Source organism: Pestalotiopsis fici (assembly GCF_000516985.1).
Source record: "Pestalotiopsis fici W106-1 unplaced genomic scaffold PFICI_Scf_1, whole genome shotgun sequence".
Taxonomy (NCBI): domain Eukaryota; kingdom Fungi; phylum Ascomycota; class Sordariomycetes; order Amphisphaeriales; family Sporocadaceae; genus Pestalotiopsis; species Pestalotiopsis fici.
The window spans coordinates 3,057,138-3,074,667 of record NW_006917091.1 but is presented as its reverse complement, the minus strand read 5'-3'; the positions used below and the strand labels follow the sequence as shown (position 1 = coordinate 3,074,667).

At 49.0% G+C, this 17,530-nt stretch overlaps 7 protein-coding genes across 7 annotated transcripts; 4 read left to right on the top strand and 3 right to left on the bottom strand.

Moving 5' to 3' along the window:
• Positions 1–217: 217 nt before the first annotated feature.
• PFICI_00944 (uncharacterized protein) lies at positions 218–1,103 on the bottom strand (the record flags this gene model as incomplete). Its single annotated transcript, XM_007829525.1, has 3 exons — positions 218–816; positions 883–972; positions 1,025–1,103. 3 exons carry the CDS (start codon positions 1,101–1,103, stop codon positions 218–220), a joined length of 768 nt encoding a protein of 255 aa, XP_007827716.1.
• Positions 1,104–2,611: 1,508 nt separating this feature from the next.
• PFICI_00943 (uncharacterized protein) lies at positions 2,612–4,469 on the top strand (the record flags this gene model as incomplete). The annotated part of the gene is made up of 4 exons (XM_007829524.1): positions 2,612–2,841; positions 2,901–3,433; positions 3,484–3,718; positions 3,776–4,469. The coding sequence occupies 4 exons, from the start codon at positions 2,612–2,614 to the stop codon at positions 4,467–4,469; spliced, it is 1,692 nt and encodes a 563-aa protein (XP_007827715.1).
• A 740-nt stretch (positions 4,470–5,209) lies between these two features.
• Positions 5,210–5,808, top strand: PFICI_00942 (uncharacterized protein; the record flags this gene model as incomplete). Its single annotated transcript, XM_007829523.1, has 2 exons — positions 5,210–5,614; positions 5,704–5,808. The coding sequence occupies 2 exons, from the start codon at positions 5,210–5,212 to the stop codon at positions 5,806–5,808; spliced, it is 510 nt and encodes a 169-aa protein (XP_007827714.1).
• Positions 5,809–9,666: 3,858 nt separating this feature from the next.
• PFICI_00941 (uncharacterized protein) lies at positions 9,667–10,437 on the top strand (the record flags this gene model as incomplete). Its single annotated transcript, XM_007829522.1, has 1 exon — positions 9,667–10,437. The coding sequence occupies one exon, from the start codon at positions 9,667–9,669 to the stop codon at positions 10,435–10,437; it is 771 nt and encodes a 256-aa protein (XP_007827713.1).
• Positions 10,438–10,533: 96 nt separating this feature from the next.
• Positions 10,534–10,980, top strand: PFICI_00940 (uncharacterized protein; the record flags this gene model as incomplete). The annotated part of the gene is made up of 1 exon (XM_007829521.1): positions 10,534–10,980. One exon carries the CDS (start codon positions 10,534–10,536, stop codon positions 10,978–10,980), a length of 447 nt encoding a protein of 148 aa, XP_007827712.1.
• Positions 10,981–12,251: 1,271 nt separating this feature from the next.
• On the bottom strand, positions 12,252–13,062 carry PFICI_00939 (Minor allergen Alt a 7; the record flags this gene model as incomplete). The annotated part of the gene is made up of 2 exons (XM_007829520.1): positions 12,252–12,848; positions 13,036–13,062. 2 exons carry the CDS (start codon positions 13,060–13,062, stop codon positions 12,252–12,254), a joined length of 624 nt encoding a protein of 207 aa, XP_007827711.1.
• A 775-nt stretch (positions 13,063–13,837) lies between these two features.
• PFICI_00938 (uncharacterized protein) lies at positions 13,838–16,073 on the bottom strand (the record flags this gene model as incomplete). The annotated part of the gene is made up of 4 exons (XM_007829519.1): positions 13,838–15,252; positions 15,297–15,569; positions 15,629–15,843; positions 15,901–16,073. The coding sequence occupies 4 exons, from the start codon at positions 16,071–16,073 to the stop codon at positions 13,838–13,840; spliced, it is 2,076 nt and encodes a 691-aa protein (XP_007827710.1).
• Between the last annotated feature and the right edge of the window lie 1,457 nt (positions 16,074–17,530).

The window sequence follows — 17,530 nt, the reverse complement described above, 5'->3', positions numbered from 1 at the left end:
ATGCGTCATGATAAGAAAACCGGAAATTCATGAGTCATTGGATGACTTACACCCTTTTTGCACAGCACAAAAAATACAACAAGAACCCGCTGGGGCACCCGAGCTTGTAAAAGCAATGTTCATCTGTTGCTGAACACATTCTACTTATAGGCTGGCCCGCCTTGAAAGTGAATTTCAGCCACCGAGTGTTCTTCTCCCACTAGACTATATTCTCATCTCAATAGCTGGGTCGAGGGCGAACTTCCATGTTGACCACGTGAAGAGCCGTTGCCGCTAGAGCTCTGGGCATTTTCTTTTTGAGAGCGGCGTGATAGTCCGTCTCGGAGCCATCGTTTACTGAATCCAGGGTAGCAAGCGTAGTGACGCCAAGGTCAGTTCGATTATTTCTGCGAATAAAACTTCGGATACCAGTGAAGATGGGAGATGGTAACTTGGGAAACTTAATGGTGGGCCGAGTTTGGTTCAGTGAGGGTTTCTCCTCTGGCTGCGCCCGAGCAAGTGATTGGAAGCGCATATAGAGCCTGTGGAAGATATTTCCTAACGGACTGTGATCCGCGACCTCGTCGTTATGTGTTTGTTTGACAAACAGTGTACGGAAAGCCGTAATAGATGCCATCATGACGGCTACGGCACCTTCGACTTGTTGCCAGAAGAACTCCCAGGTGTCGTCCTCGAGTCCTTTGTAGTGAAATCCAGCAATCCTGATAATTGCGCAGATTGCCATGAATATAGATAAGCAAAGGAAGACTGCTAGGCCAAACTTGGTTGAACGGCTCAGGAACGATCCCCTGAGTATAATGATAGGAATACTCACGACTGATGCGAGATGTCAGCTTCCAGTGGCAACGTGCTTGGCAGCATGCAAGAGACTGTGCAACATACCCATGATATCGGACAATATGTCAAGGACTGTCACAAGCGCAGTAAGTCCGAGTGTCTTTCTTCCATCCACGGTGGAGGTGAAGCACTGCACTTGAAGGAGCCTAGTAAGGACGTGAAATGAGCTTGGTTCAGCTTTACTCACCCGCGTCTACACTGAAATACGGGCAAATTATGAATGGGTCCGCCACGACAAATGCCCAGGATATCACGCAGAAGATCATTATGAACCAGTAATACCAATTCACACGGCGTGATATATGCCAAACAAGTGGACGCATAAACGCCAGGAAACATCCTTTGACGGCGAACGTTGTTGTCCATATTAAGGCGAGAAACGGATATACCTTCTTCTGGAGCTGGAGAAGTTCTTGGAAGTTGATCAAGACGTACGGTAGGACTTCGGCACGAGCAAAGCCGCTGAATGGAGATAGAGGAAGTAGCAGATATGATACAGAATACCAGTGGCGGCGCAAAGACACGCGGCTGCAAGAATCAGGAACGCATCATCCAGACGTAGTTGTTTCTGGTAGGTTAGCCGAATGGCCATCCGCGCGACGAAACAGCAAAGTGCCAACCCTGTCAAGACTCCGATTGCCACCTGTATACGACTCAGTCGTATTCCGACTATGCGGGGATCTATTGATTCACTCAACTTGAAAAGGATGCATATGAATCTGGCCTGATGACTCGATAAGCCTCCTGGCCTCTTCAGGGTCCAAAATAGTAGTCATGTTTTTTTTTTTTTTGTTTTAATCTGGTGTATCAGTTGCTTGTAGCCTTGGATGAAGACCAAGTCTGTGAGTCCAGGTCCAGGAAGCAGCGTATTTGTGTAATTGTTCTTTGATCTGTGCATGGCAAGCCGATGCACGCCATTGGGACATCGTCGGCGTGTAATGTGGCGGCTTATGGGCACGATCTGTGTTGGTTCATTTCCGTCGCTAATGGCCCAACACAAACTATCATTATAATAGTGACTGATTATATTGACCGTGGGAGCCATGCAATCGCGACCTGCACATGCATCACCACCCACTGGGTTGTCACTGCGTCAGCACTGCCGAACTTGATTTTAAACACGTTTCTTTGATCCTCACTCTCCCCACCTGTAAACGCAGTCCCGAAATTGAGGTCCTCGTGGGGGCCGCCCACTACCCATGCCGATTACCAACGGTAGGCTTGCCAATTATGAACACGAGGAAGCCTTCTTGTGGCGGTAGAATGTTGTACAGAGTAAGCTACATATGTAAGTATGCGGGGTACTCGAACAGGCCAGGTCTGCCACGTATGCGTCAACTATTTTACCCCAAAAGTAGATGTTGCGCACAAGATTTATCGAGTGCTGATAATTTGAGCAACGGCAGCGGTGGCTAACCAGGTGGTGTCAAATCGTATGTTCACTACTGGTTGCATTGACCAGCAAAAGCCACCCGCCTACAATAGGACGGGGAAAGCTCATAGTATACCTACTAGGTATACAGCCAGAGTGTGGGTCGCACCCCAGCCATTCTATTCCAACAGGTGGTCTTGCAGCAGACAGCAGACAGGGTAGGTGCCAACTGTAAGCCGTGGCTCACAGCGCACTCGGCCGTCCTTGTTCCAATGGCCATTGAAATCAGCTTTTCTTGTGACAAGATCGAATATCTTCTCACAGCACGCCTTCTGGTTCGATTACAAACAAGCGTATTTGCAGTGGTCTGGCGGCTAGGACGCAGACGGCATGTTCGAGACAATGCTTGACGATATTACTCCCCTGGCCCCAGCCCACCTAGGGGCTGTTTGCCTGCTCCTCGCGGTTATGCTCTGGCGTCGCTATGCTGCCATGCGTAGCGACTTCATTGCAAGCAGCAAGCGAAGACATAATCCGGGCTCCCCTTTGACCTTCCCTTACGTCTTACCGATCCTGGGGAGTCTTCCAATAATGTATCTATGGGGACCAAGAGCCTTTGTTTTGAGCAAGAGGTACTTCAAACAGAGCTCCTGTCAATTGGCTGTGTTCGCACGTCACTGACCTGTCACAGCAACTTTTTCCAGAGTGTCCACCCAGTTCGAGTCAAGATTATCACCCAGGAGTTCTATGTGCTCTGCGGACCGGAAAATATCAAGGCCCTGTTCAAGGGGTCATGGGCGTGTACATCCATTCCGTTTGTCAAATTCGCCCTCGGATATGCCTTTGGCCTACCAGCCAAGGCGTTGAGTCTCTACGACAAGGATGACTCTGGCGGTGGTCCAGTGCCTCACCCAGGAAGCTCTGTGGAAGCCCATAATCGTATCGACTACCGAGTGCATCACTCCTTGACCAAGTTTCTAGAAGGCAAAGGGCTTTTACCATTCTGGAACAGATTTACGGACAATATCACGGAGCAATTACACAGTTTTCACGACCGCCTTGATCCTGACTGGAATTATTATAGCGATTTGATGAAAGTCGTCGGAGATGAGACAACCGTCTCAATCATCAATGCGCTTTGCGGACCTTATCTCTTGAGTCTAAATCCAGGCTTCCTACAGGACTATTGGGATTTTGACCGTAACCTCCAGACTTATCTTCAAGGTGCGGCGTATGAAGTGTATTGCTGGGCACTTTTCTAATCTCATTCACAGGTATCCCTTGGTACATTGCACCAAAGGCGTATGCAGTTCGCAAGAGGGCATTGAATGCCGTCAAGGTTTGGCAGCAGCATGCGAGAGACCATTATCATGACTCGGCCGTTAGTGCTGATGGCGATGATCCTTACTGGGGAAGCAGTTTCTTCCGAGAGAGGCAAAAGATGTTTCTTGAGATGGACGGTTTCGACCATGACGCCATCGCATCCGAGGACTTTGGAGCAATTTGGGCGTAAGCTTTGGTGCCTGCAAATCATGATTGTGGTGACTTGGAGCTCATTTCTCATAGGGTGCGAAATTCCATTACTGCCGCGTCCTGGGCAATCTTTGAAATATATCGCGACCCAGAACTACTTGCCAGCGTGAGGGCCGAGGTTGACCAATGTGCGCGCAAAAGCCAAGACGGCCGTATTCGATTTGACGTTGACCCACTGCTTCGCCTGCCAGTCCTCCAAGCCGTTTATGCCGAGACTTTGCGCCTCAGAATGCATTTCTACATCATCAGGATGTCAGACAAGACTGATATGAATGTTCGAGATTGTATCATACCCAGGCAAAAGGTCATTGTCACCCCGACGACAGTTGCACACATGAATTCTGAAGTTTGGAGCACCGGCTTGCGGAACGAACACCCCGTTGATCAATTCTGGCATGGAAGGTTCCTCAAGACCCCGTACGAAAACTCTCTCAATGATGCAGAATCACGTGGATCTGCTACTCCTCTAAGATTCTCGACGAAAGAGTTGGAAGGATCGTGGATCCCTTACGGCGGTGGGCCAAGGCAATGCCCTGGCCGACACTTTGCGAAACGCCAGATCCTACTCACGACCGCCTTGATGGTAAGCCTTTTTGACTGCGAGATCTTAGGGGAGGGCAAGAGTGTGCAGGAGGACTTTACGCTCAAGGGGTTCGGAAGTGGTGTATCCCATCCAGCTGGCAAAGTGCCCGCGAGATTGAGGCGAAGAAATAGGGACAATATGTAAATCACCGGATTCCGTCTGCCCGCCGGACATTCCCGCAGGTTCATTGTTTCATTAATGAGATCAAGTTCTCGGGCCGACGTTGGTTGAGCTCGCCCAGTGCCAGCAGAACACGCCCCCTCGTTTTGAATGAAGCCGGGGAAGCAAGGGATGTAGAGTCACGCGAAGATGCCCCTCTTTACCGGGTTCTCTTTATTCAATTTAGCATTAGGTTGAGCTATACGACTGAAATGACTAACCAATCGGAGGATCATGTCTTTACTCGCGACCTATGACGTATCATTTCAAATGGTTGTAAAGGCATGGGTTGACCATTACCGCCCTCATTGTGCGCTGCACTACTTACCCGCCAAGGCCCTTCCTAATTTTCAACGGTACTTTGGGATTCCAGCCCTCACAATTTTGAGGTCGGCTTCTCTCAGGATTACCCAGATTGTCTAGCCAGGCAAGGACTGATTGATTCGAGCTGCCTGTCAGGGACAATGCTGACAGGGACCAAACCTGCATTACCGATTACCCGAATCCTGCGCCACGCAGGTCCAATCACAAGTTGATCGGATACGACCAGACCTGCATAACCGATTATCCGAATACTCTATATCAGATTGGCTTTGTCCGCTTCTCTGTTGTCTGGGCACGGTCTACATGATACCAGTTTTTGAAACATACACGACACAGTCACAGATTCTTTCCTCGTCTTCCCAATCACTACATATATTATCACACTTCACGTACTCGAAACCATGTCTACCTCGACTGTTACGGAAACCGAAACACCACAGCCTAAACCAGGAGACTCTATAGTCTGGCGCTTCAACGATGACCCAATGCCCAAGGTCCCGCAGACAGGCGGTTGTCGCTGCGGTACCGTCCGCTTCCACATCCAGCACGAGGTCTTGACCAAGCAGCCGGGCTTTCATATCCCGGTAAAAATGTGTAATTGTAGCATCTGTGGGCGCAACGGCTATCTCATGATCTTTCCAGAACGTGACGAAATCGAATGGATCTCTGGAAAAGACACCCTATCCGAGTATAGGTTTGCAACCGAAAAGAATGCCCACAAGTTTTGTGGCCGCTGTGGAAGCAGTGTCCTGATGGATCCTGAAGGGACATGGAAATCGTGGGCTGGTGATGTGGTCGGCCTCAATGTGAGTTTCTTTTCCCTCCATGTTCCATCGTACTGTATTCACATTAGGATGAAACGCCTCGTGCCATGCTACATACTCATCATTGTCAGGTTCGCATGCTCGATGATTGGGATTTTGAGGATTTACATTTGCACAAGAAGAATAGAAAAGATTGTGATCCTTCCAAGTACGCGACGCAAATAAAGGCTGAATGAGCGACGTGAGCATCGACATACATGTAGACAGTAGTATGGATAGCTAGATCTAGCTACATAATGGATTGGTCTGTATTATGAAAGCGTTCATTTGTGTTCCCACGTCTCTGACTCGGTCGGTGTCTACTGGCGCAAGTAAAATTGTACATTGCTTGCAAGTTTAGCAATCACTCTTTCTTTGATAGCTCAATGACCTGTTGAGCCACGCGCAAAAGGCAGGTGGCAGAGGTGAACAAGGTCTCGTTTGCTGGGGCGAGCTTGGCAAAGAAACCGCACGCTATTCCAATGTATGGTAAATTCTCTTGAGCGTTTCCATAAGGGTCGCAAAGAACTTCGAGGAAGCACAGGTACGTTGCCAAAGAAACCAGCTCGCAGATTTTCCTGAATCAAATCAAGTTAGAAAGTCAATTGGTATATCCATGGTGTAGGATGAGGAAATTTACCGCTGAGAATACACCACATTTGGTGGTAGAATACTAGCAGCTTCTAGTACGGTTTTGGCGGAACGTGTGCTTAAAGTATGGTCGATTGCGGTATGGTTCATGTCATTACTCTGATGTTGTAAGTAAATGTACAGACTGGCTTCGTGATATTGGCAAAAGAGCCAAAGTTTCCTCGAATCGGTGGCAAGGTTTTGTGGGTAAGACTGATTGATATCACGGTATTGTGGGTCGAGACTTTCTCGCCATGAATGCAACTCGTTTAACAATCTCTGCGTGTTGACCTTGTTTCGAGGCAATCTTGTAAGCCGAGAACAAAGATTGCCGAAATTTGTTTGGATATCCATCCAAGCTGACCGAAAATCCCCCGACTTTGTAATTCGAGGTAGTTCAAGTCTGGTACCGAGACTAGACATTATCATATGGTCATGAAATGGTGGCTAGTATGTCATAGGTAAGCAGTAAATCAACTTGTTGGAAAGGTGTCAAGCTGCATACCTTGGCAGCCATACTGATATCCAGTTCAAAGCGGGTAGTGATACAGTATGCGGAGCCCAACGCCAGGTTTACATCGTGTCGATCATGCAGCGGCTGCCCTTTTGGTGCATACATGTAGCTGGTATACAAGGTACGCGCACAGGCTCCTACACTTGATATCAGATCCAAAGTGATTGGCTCTCTACTTTGCATTGACATGATTGCCTATAGGCCATAAGTCCTATCTTCCGTCAAGCTTTTCTGTGGTGACTCACGAGTGCGGTCAAGGCCTGTGAAAATTTGACTTGATCAGGAGATAGATTCGACTAATTGTATAGGAGTCCTTACTTGTAGCTTGAGTAATGAATTGTGGCCAAGCAGAAACGGAGTGACCCGATTACAAGCTTCGGTGAATATTTGTCGAGAATGGCTCGAACCGTCTTGAACAGAGACATTCCGAGTTTCCAGGGCATGTCTTCCTGTGGCAATCACACCAAGCACGAGGACAACAGACAGCGAGTCTGGGATTGCATCGACCAAGACATTGTCAGCAAGCCGAGTGATTTCTGGCTCCAACAGAAAATCATCGAGACCAGTATGAGTATCAAAAGCAGCTGCAATACACAGGGTCAGTAACAAGACACGCTAGACTCCTCGTTCCTGTATATTTACCTCTAATGCTCGCATTCCTCCACAAAGTGTCCAGGAGCAGACCCTGAATATTCAATGAAAGAGTTCTAGAGCATAAGGCCCAGCCTTGTATGGAGGTGTCGTCACGCCAGAAATAACGCAGTTTGGTTATGGCAATCTTTACCGCGCCACGTTCTTCCTCGGGTATCTTGTGTTTGTTTATCAGATTTTCTGTTTCAACCTCGCGAACGTCTGTATCAAGTTTATGATCATTGTTTTGTACAGAAATAGCAATTCTTGTCTCGGAGCCCGCAGACCAAGTCGATGAGGGCGATGGTAGGTCATGGATTTCTTGGAAATCAATTGAACATGACAGTGAATCAGTTGGATCATTTCCAGCAGCCAAATGGCCAAGGTTAGATGTGATTTCCATGTCCCAAGAAAGGCTCCAAGGGTCAAGGTGCTATCAGATGACCAATGATTAGCATGTAGCTGGGAACGATTGGCAAGGTAATGCAGGCCTACCTCTACTGTCCCACTCCCCTGGTCATCAGCTGGTGCTAAAAAGTCCTGCAAGATCTCCATCCCTTCAATTGAGCTCGGGCTGGGGAGCCCATGCTGACCGGAATCACAATTCGTGTCGAGCGGGCTCCCAAGGAGGTCTAGCGATTGAGTATGTGCATTTTGAGATATCCGTTTATGAACTATGGGCACAGATGATGAATTTTTGCGACGTTCTCGGGCAGTGTTGGTATAATGGCACGTTCGAGAGTACCTCTTTGATGAGAGTCAGCTTACAAAGGAGACTCATCAGAACCAGCATCGAACACATACCTCACAATACGCGCATGGTGTTTCTCCAGTGCCTTTGCCGTAGACATGTCTTTAGTAATCCAAATATTGACATTTCAGGCGTTTATAATGGTTTTGGCTTGATGTAGGAGTGAAAACCTACAGCGTACTTTTGATTGTCTACACCCATCACAAGCCCCCCTTCGGCGTTTTCTGGGGGTTGTTTGGTTGGTCTTGAGCGGATACATCTCCATTCAATGCGCAAACGAGTCGAAGGAGTAGAGCTTCAGCCCAGGAATGAGCCCACGACAGGGAGAAATATACTGCCATTTATCGCGACTTGAAGGTGTCCCTGTTCTGATGCTCCCTGGTCGGCAATCCCTTGGCAACACATTACCGACTGGATCGATACAAGCGCCAAGACGGCGAGCATAGGCACGGGATCGCAGCCAAAGTGCTGGGCTACCCTTTGTAGTTTAGCAAACCACTCAAGCATCTCAGGCACTGCTACCTAGGGCATAACGGACTATTCCAACACGGCCAAGATGACGTTGTCAGTGTTGTAGAGCTCTTCAAGGATGGGAACGGCGCAAATGGTAAGCCCAAGACATTGTCTTTACTTTCAATTGCTGATTAAGCCAAGTCAGTCCTTGGGGAGCGTATTCAAGGGTTGAAAGGGGACATTGAAAAGACGTGCAAAGGAATTGAGGATGGTGGAACAGGTGCATGTTCAATGTTTGAGTGATCATATCCAGTAGACGGATGGGCAGTCCAGTCCGGCTCGAGAACTCCAGCTTTCGGGGGAGTGCTACACTGGGCTTAGCCTACATGTCACCTCTAGCCACTGCGGTAGCACACCAGATTGAAGCCCGCTCCACTAGAAAAGCGCTCCTAGAAAAGTCCAACTACCCCGGTGATTAGCGCTATTATTAGGAATGGAATCGAGCATCCCATATGCACCCTTCTGGTGTTGCGTTCACCACCACCATGGAGTTGAAGACATCATGGACACCCGCAGCCTGTGTAGCCGCGTTATGGCGGCCGTGTGTGGTAGGTACCGGTAGGCTCTCTTTGCGGAATTAGTGTACTTAGATGCTAGGTATGTATCTAACACTGTTATGAGATGGGCTGTTGCTTATTTCTTTGGCGGGCCCTTTTGCTCTATAATTCTTTGACATGAACTCAACTTGACGCGCAGTTACATGGAGGTGCCGGTTCTGCTCCAACGAGACGTCTCCAGCAAACAAATTAATTTCAAGATCATGCCACTACGTCCTATCGCGTAGAAGAAAAAAGGTTCAATCTAAGGTCTGCCACCATGCACAAACACCCTTCTGGGCTCCAAGAGTGCACCCATAAGGTTATTCATGTCCGTATGATGGGCAGAAATGGTTTTCTTTCGGAGAAATATTTAATAGGGCTGACATTTCTACTTTTTCAGCACTGCTCTGCTTCGCCATTTAAGTTCTCGTTTGTTCAGTAGTACCCAGGTTGAGAACTTCTCTAGATAACAAACGCCATGCCCTACCACGAGGTCGTCAGCGATGGCTTCGCTTATAGATACGGCAGGTTTTACGCCCTAGTACCCAATCGCGTAGAACGCGTCCAAGGCTCACATCTTCGACAAATGTTCTTGCCAAAGCTTACACCTGAAGCAAACAAGCGCTTAAGAGACAGCCATGAAGATACGTTTGTTCGCGGTCAATTGAAACACTACGGTGTCCATTTCGAGGAAGGCGAGATTTCCGGCAACGGGACTCTGTTGATCAAGAAAGTCCTCCAAGCCGGGAAATGCGACAGAGTCCCGGACCACATAACCCAGTTGCAGGAGAGGATGCACGCAGAGTGGCTGGACAAACTAACTGCCGAGGAGCTCTCTTCCTACCCAGATTGGATAATGGAAAGGTTCTTCTTGTCTCGTGGTCAAGCAGATCCCACAAAGACGACCACGGTTGTGGGTATACCTGTTGCCCCTAGCAGCACTTATCGTGCCGGTCAAATACGCGAGGCCGCCGACAAGATTCCGGGTCTTCATCAAGTAACTGGATCGGGGCCAAAGACGCAGACCATCTTCCTGGGTTGGGATCGAGCGGCTGTCGCCAAGGCAGCAAGTGGACATGCGGCCACAGAGGCAAAGAAGGTTCGGGAAGCCGACGAGGAATGGGAAGTCGAGCGTGCAGAGATGCACACAGACTATCTCAACTCACTCAAGAAGAAGAAGAAGGGCTCCGATCCTCACTCCCCCATTGGAAGCTACATGGTCGACTGCCAAGAGATTGAAAGGGAATGACCTGATCTAGCAAACGATCTAAGCCTCGGCATCTACCCAACTGAAAATCTCAATGTTTTCAAAGCCAAATTTGACTTTGGGGTACTCGAAGGGGTCATGATCCTAAGTACAAATGAGAGCGCCTTGATCAAGTATTGCTCAGGACCCGACCACGAGGATGACAGTGAAGACGAAGACGAAGACGACGATGGCGATAAACCAACCAAGGGCGGCAAGAGAAAAGCCAGTGCTGTCCCTAAAGGCCGAGGACGACCACCAAAGAAAGCCAAAGCAGTTGCAGCCCAATCCCTAACCTACATGTTGAGGTCAAGGTGCCGTGAGACTGGAGAGGGCATGATTCATTACCAAGACGAAGAAGGAACCATTACATTCAAGGACAAGACCTTGGTCAGTTTTACAGCCGATGCTGCTCTCCCTTGCGTCGGTCGGAATGTCAAGTTTGTCGGGCGCAAAATTTCCGACGAACTGGCCAGTTCAAGCGAATCGTGGAACGACTATTCAGAGCGCGCATATGAGAGAGAACGAGTTGGTCGATGGCGTTAGCGCGATTCGTAAAGATTGGATTGTATACGGGCGAACAGCTGTGTGCCATAATCACACTTCAAGATCACCAGCCGTCCATTGATACCGAGGGCGAGGTTGAGCTTAACATTGAGGCTGTGAAGGGCTTTTTATCGCAATGTTTTGGGGGTTCTGTGGCATTGGGGCTCTGGAGGTTGATCATTTTTATAAATGCAACGGTCTCATGGCGACACTGTCTCCATCCAAGGGTGGTTATATGCTTGTTGCGGTTGATGGGCCTAGATTCCATCCAGGCAACGCTCACAGCCACAAAGGCAGACCAAGGGACCGCCAGATTAGGACGGAATGCTTATGAAAGCTGCATAGCCTTCTGGATGGCGCACTCGGTCAGGGAAGCTTGCAAGGTGTAAGTCATTGCAAAAGTAGTCTGGTATGTCAAGCCATGAATTGCTCACCCATTGACCTTTGAGACTAATTGTGAATCAATAAGCACTCCCCCCGATGGTTAACAACGCGTAGCCATCCGCGACCGTTTAGATTGTCTTGACACAACCAAGGCATTGGGTCTGTTTCCTGTCGACCCTAGATAGCATCACCAGCCAGGACATTTCAATCACTCCCCAGGGCAAATCCATGGAAGACTTGTAGGGCTAAAGTGAGCTGCAAGAATTCTCCAGGGGCGGCATGAAACTCTAAAAAAATTGTTAGCGTGCTGTGCACCCGCTTCTCTATCCTTGTCCTACCTCATTCACGATCAATTCAATACCCCATCCGCGGATACCGTAGTCATGTTTCTATCCAGATAATGACAGGCTTGGAAGCAGGCGGCATGTCTTTAGTTGAAGGTTTGACGCAATAGAGAACCAAGAGAACCTCTGGTGGCTGTATTACCATTGGGGAAAACATGAGACATGCAAACACGGCTGCAGCCAGGTCTCAGGGAACTCATCAACTTTGGTATTGCCAGCCCTCTGAATAAAACGAAACCCCACGTCAGCATAAGCCAGACACACAACAATGTAAAAAAGGTTCACATGTAATTCAAATCCTGATTCTCTTGGTATTATTGCTTTTTGTATTTGGATATCTTTGGCAAGGGTATTATTCCCCCTTCATAAAATCGTACATCTTGTCGGAAGTCCGCAGGGTCCGCCAGTCTTCTTGTCCGACTTTTTTGTCTCTTTTCCATTGGAAGCTGCTGCGGGGGTACTGCTGGTAGCAGCCTCGGGCTTGGATGCCGCGGGAGCAGCAGCGGGAGTAGCAGCAGTAGGTTCAGATGCGCCGCCATGTAGTCAACCAAAGTGCTTGGCAGCGATGGACCAAAAGTAGGCACCCTGGGCCTCGGCAATCTCGAGCTCGAGGGGAGAGGGCTGTCGCGAGCCGTCGGCGCCCGAGAAGGTGCCGGCGCCCCAGGGGCTGCCGCCGTGGACCTCGCTAATGTTCATGAGCTGGCCGGGGGCCTTGGCGTAGCCGAGGGGAATGTAGATGAAGCCGTGGTGGGCCAGGGTGCTCATGGCGGCAATGGCCGTCGACTCCTGGCCGCCGCCGAGGGTGCCGGTGGACACGAACAGACCGGCGAGCTTGCCGTGGTAGAGACCGTTGGCCCACTGTCCGCCGGTGCGGTCCCAAAAGGCCTTCCACTGGGCGGGAAAGTTGCCGTAACGGGTGGGGATACCCATCAGGACGGCATCGTACTCCTCTAGCTTCTTGGGGCCCTCGGATCCCTCGAGAAGGGGGACATCCTCGGGCTGGCCGGGGGCACCCATGGCAGCGAGAGCCTCCTTGGGAAGCGTCTCGGCGATTTGGAACAGGTCGGCCTTTCCGCCGGCCTTTTCAATACCCTTCTTTTCGGCCTCTGCCAGCTGGCGAATGTGGCCATACATGGAGTACTAGAGGCTTGTTAGATATAGCTTTCAACTGGATATAAATCAATGTGTGACAATGGGGTAGCGGGGGATGAGTGTAATTCATCCCCGCATAACACAATGAGGGGACATGACCATGCGCAGTGACGGCATCACTTTGTGTAGCTGGCCATTGATATATTCAAGGAAAGCAAAACTGGTCAAAACTTACATAGACAATAGCAACCTTGGGAGCCATTTTGAATGTTTTGTCAATGATGATGGGTATGAAAAAAGGTCAATCAAGGAAAGAGTGCGAGAGACAGAGTTTTTGGTTTTTGTGATTGGAATGTCGGGATGCTGCTTTACTGCCAAGTTGCGCCGAAAGGTCATAACCTTATATCTGCTTTCCTCACCACTCGGGTTTCCGCATGCACGCCAACATTTATCATCATGACTAACCGGCCCAGTAGCAGTGTATGTTGCATGGGGTTCCATAGGCCAAAATGTGGTGGGGAATCATAAAATCACCAGCCCCCACAATGAACGAATCAGATCAGCTTTGTAAAACCGCTCAAAGGCTGAGGTAATGGCTCACTAATGATTAGAGTTCGAGATCCAGCGCATAGACTCTACATAGTACACCCTTGTCCATGTCAGAGTCTCCCCGTCTGGCGGCGTTTGGATCCTCGTTTTTTGGCGGGGATGGACTCGGCTGGAAAGCAATAGAGATAAGCTCTGCATTCGCTTAGATGTTGCTGACTCTTGATTATGCACATGGTCAGCGCTCGCTGATGAGATTGACGCTATTACGCGCACCTTGGTAATTTGGAGTCGCTCCTCTTTAATGATTCAATGTAGCCGCTGATTTGCATACAGCCCAGGTTGTATTTTGCGAAAAAGAGTACATGGTTCTTTTGCTCCCGTCCCAAAGAATGTAAGCTCTGTCCTAGTTTCGCATTGCAAGGCAGTTTACGGAAAGAGTAGCGGCTCTTATTACAGTTGCATTATTTCCCCTTGCCAGTGTCCTAATCTCATATTGGATTCTCTACAGCCTCGTCGTATCGAATCCGGACCCTGTCTGCTTCATCTGTGCGTCCCATCTTGCGCAAAGCTTCCATCAGCCAGCCAAGAACCAAAAGCAGGCTGCTTTGCCGTATTTCCATGTACACCTTGTAGGAAAAAGTCAGCTGCATTTCATCATCATTTGCACTAGATGCGCTCAAGGAGTCGACCATTTCGTAAAGCACTCGGATCTGACCATCGTAGTTCTTCATGCTTCGAAAAATGTGCGTCAAGATGACGCCCGAGTAAAAGAATTGGTATGGGTTGGCTTGCCCCTCTTTGGATTGACGAAGCTCGAGTATTATTGCTAATGCTTCGTTCAAGAACTTGTTCCTCTGTAGCATGGCCGCTGTTTCAATCTGGAGATGCAGAGTAGAAAGGCCGCGCTCCCGGGCTTTGCGCGTCGCCACATCAAGCCTGGGTTTCGCCTCGTACAGGCCCAGCATGCCGGTGCCTTCCATCAGGCTAATGCCCAATCCGCGGGAGCCCGACAGCTCTCCAAGAGCCATTTCGGATTTCTCCAGAAAGGGCTCCAAGGCATCACTATAGTGGTCCATAAAGGGCCCAATGCAGAGGGCAAATTCGAAAATATCCATTCGAGCCAGGCCGTCGGCGATTACGGACAAGGGGTGGTGCACGCCCAGGAATACTTGACAAAGCTCTGCAACATGTTTGAGGAGAAACTTTGACATGTTCCGCCCTATCCTATCGTAATAGGCACAGCGTATTGCTTGGTGGCATACAAATATCATGGTGAATGGATACTCGGGTTTGATGATTTTTCGTGTGCCTTCGAAACACCTCTGAAATATGCGGAACGCCTCGGGCACCTTTTGTTTACCAAGAAGATCGAACCCCGGGTTGAAATCGTTGTACCACCTTTCGATTTCACAAATTTGCTTCTGGACTAGTGCGGGATTCTCAATGTCCGATGAAGCCAGCGAGCCGGGTTGAAATTTGCCTTGCATGAATGAACGGGTCACAAGAAGCAGCTTCTCGAGCGGCTGAGATGGTGTGGTAGTACTGAGGTAGCCAACGGTTCCCGAGGATAGGTCTAATGGAACGTATGCTAGAGCACTCGCTGGCTCAGGGAACATGGACACATTGACTATTGTCGGGGGAGTCTGCCAGCTTGAATTTGCCGACAGCCTCAGCGGTAATACGCCTGTCGCTCTAGTTGTTGTCGAGTGAGTGATGAGCCGTTTCCTATTCCCGGTGCCATGGTTGTAACTCTGTTCAGTAGGGAATTCCGAATATCTTGAAGATGAGGGCTTCTGACCGTCATCAAGTGGTTTAGAAAGTATGGAGCCTATTCCTGGTAAAGTGATGCGTGGAGCTGAAGACTGGAATCCATAATTTTGTGCATCACTGCCATATTGATTGTCTGGTCATGTTAGCCAGTCCGATGAACAGGAGTTGACAACTTACTAGGAATTGCTTTATATTCTAATATGGTTTCTGAATGCGCATTCGCAGGCAATGGTTTGTGTAATGCAGACTGTGGGCTAGCATCGGCTACCTGATGATTGCTAGCGGCTGCATACGGTTGCACCGAGTGTGGTGTAGATTTGAGAGTAGCTAGCACCTGCGCTGGTGCAATACTTCCATCTTGCACATCTGTTGCGCTTCCGCCAGCAATGTCTGCAGGTCTAGGTGGTGGTGTTTTGATCCGGATTCTTGGGTTCAAGGGATGGGACAGATCTGCAAGCGCGTCGGCACTAGTCAGTGCCGGTTATCAAGGTCATATGGGCGACACCTACTCGTCTTTGGCTGGTTATTACCAGTGGAAATAAACTGGCGAGTTCCTCTTTGGACTTTTTTGTTTGTTAATGCCTTGTTACCCAGATACACGACACTGGCTTTTCCCTTTTTCCTCCTCTCTTCAATTCGGTAAGCTATGGATTCCCAGTCTTTTTGCTCGAGATTTTTGCGAAAATGGAAATGCTCGCGAAAAACGGTTTCGTAATCCTTGAGGCTGTATTGTTGCGTCAGTCGACAAGTACGTCGACACTGGATTGTTTGCTATACACACCGATATAACGGAAACCCATGCTCAGCCTCCATCTTGTGTTTAATCGTCTTGAGGCTACAGCCTTCATCCAGGTATAAGCATCGCAGTGTATCGCGATGTTGATCCCAGGAAGAAAAGTCCCTTTCGTCGCCAGCATTCCAGACAGCTGGTCTTAATGAGTTGATAGGCTCCATTGTCCGGTAATGGAAATGTGAGGGCTTTGCGATGCTGGATGGAAGAGAGAATTGGAAAAGATTCGACGACGACGAGCCTCACACTAGCTTAAAGCTGGGTGGTGTCGTGGTGTCGGCCAACGCAGGGGTAAAGCGCTTCCAGACGACGCCGACAGGGCGCAAAATGAATCCTAATCGGATTCTAAACGGAAACTAGAGGCAGTCATGACCGCGACCGGGATCCGAGTGGATTTGCATTGAACAGGGCTACATCTATCAAGTACCAATCCAATCCTCAGTGGCCAACAATCAGCGCCAGTTACTGCAGAATTGGGGGGAACATGTTGGCCATCACACAACCGCCGGGGCATAAATCAGTTGCTCATGCAAGTATGTTAAGCCTATGCACTAGCTCCGCCATCGTTATTCTGTATCTATAGCAGCGCGGCAACAATTGCATTCCATAAGAACACCTTTTATTCAGGATTTTATAACCGAAAGAAGCAAAACAAAATGAATGGAATATGTGTTGGGACAAGTTATTGGAGAGAATGAGTGGCCGGAAGCCCGAGAGACGGGACAAGCCCTTTGTAATCTGGTACAGGTCCTCTAGTGTATAGTACCGTACATGATTACCAGGTACAGATTACACTAACCTTAGGGGACACATGCACATATGGACTGGGGCTGAGAACAGGCATCGGAGCGGAGGGGGTGGTTATCCTCAAACTCTGCAACTGTCCAGTCGGTCAGAAGAAAACGTACAAGTCTGACAGATTCTTTAGCACTTTGGTCAAGGAGATTCGACTGATGGTTGCCGCTAAGTGTAATACAGATTACCCACAACAGCTTTTTAAACGTGCCGACAAACTTGCGCGATATGGGTCTTGTAACGCCAACCTAGGCCAACTACAGGCTACAGATAGACTGCAACTTCATGGCACCCCAGTGACTAGCGCTATAAGGAATCACTCCATTCCATACACCCATTCAGTGTTGCGTTCACCATCAGCTACCGGATCGGGCCGCTTCATAATAGAAACCACACCCGCTACAGCTAATAAATGTTGACTGTTTCTTTTTGGATCCTCTTATGCAATGCATATAATCTGTCCAATCAGTCATTTCCGAGCCTGCCATGTGGAGCGCTTATTGTAAGATTCTCCCTTGCGTCGTCATCAGCAATGCCGAAAATCTGCCCAATCAGACATGTCCTAGCGCGCAGTATTACACAGTGAGTGCTTCTTGTACAAGCTGTCCCTATAGCTGAAAATCTGGCCAGTGAGAGAAAGGTCCACTATTCTAGGTCCCGTAGAAAGAGCACAGAATGGTCTTTAATGTCGATCCTCGCATCTACTCGTCGTGTTGGTTTATATTTGTTAGATGTGCTTTGGTGCGATCAGATGTCTTCCCATGGATGCTGTAGAATGGAAACCGAATAATAAACACTCGTGGTTTTCCGTCATATAGTAGATACC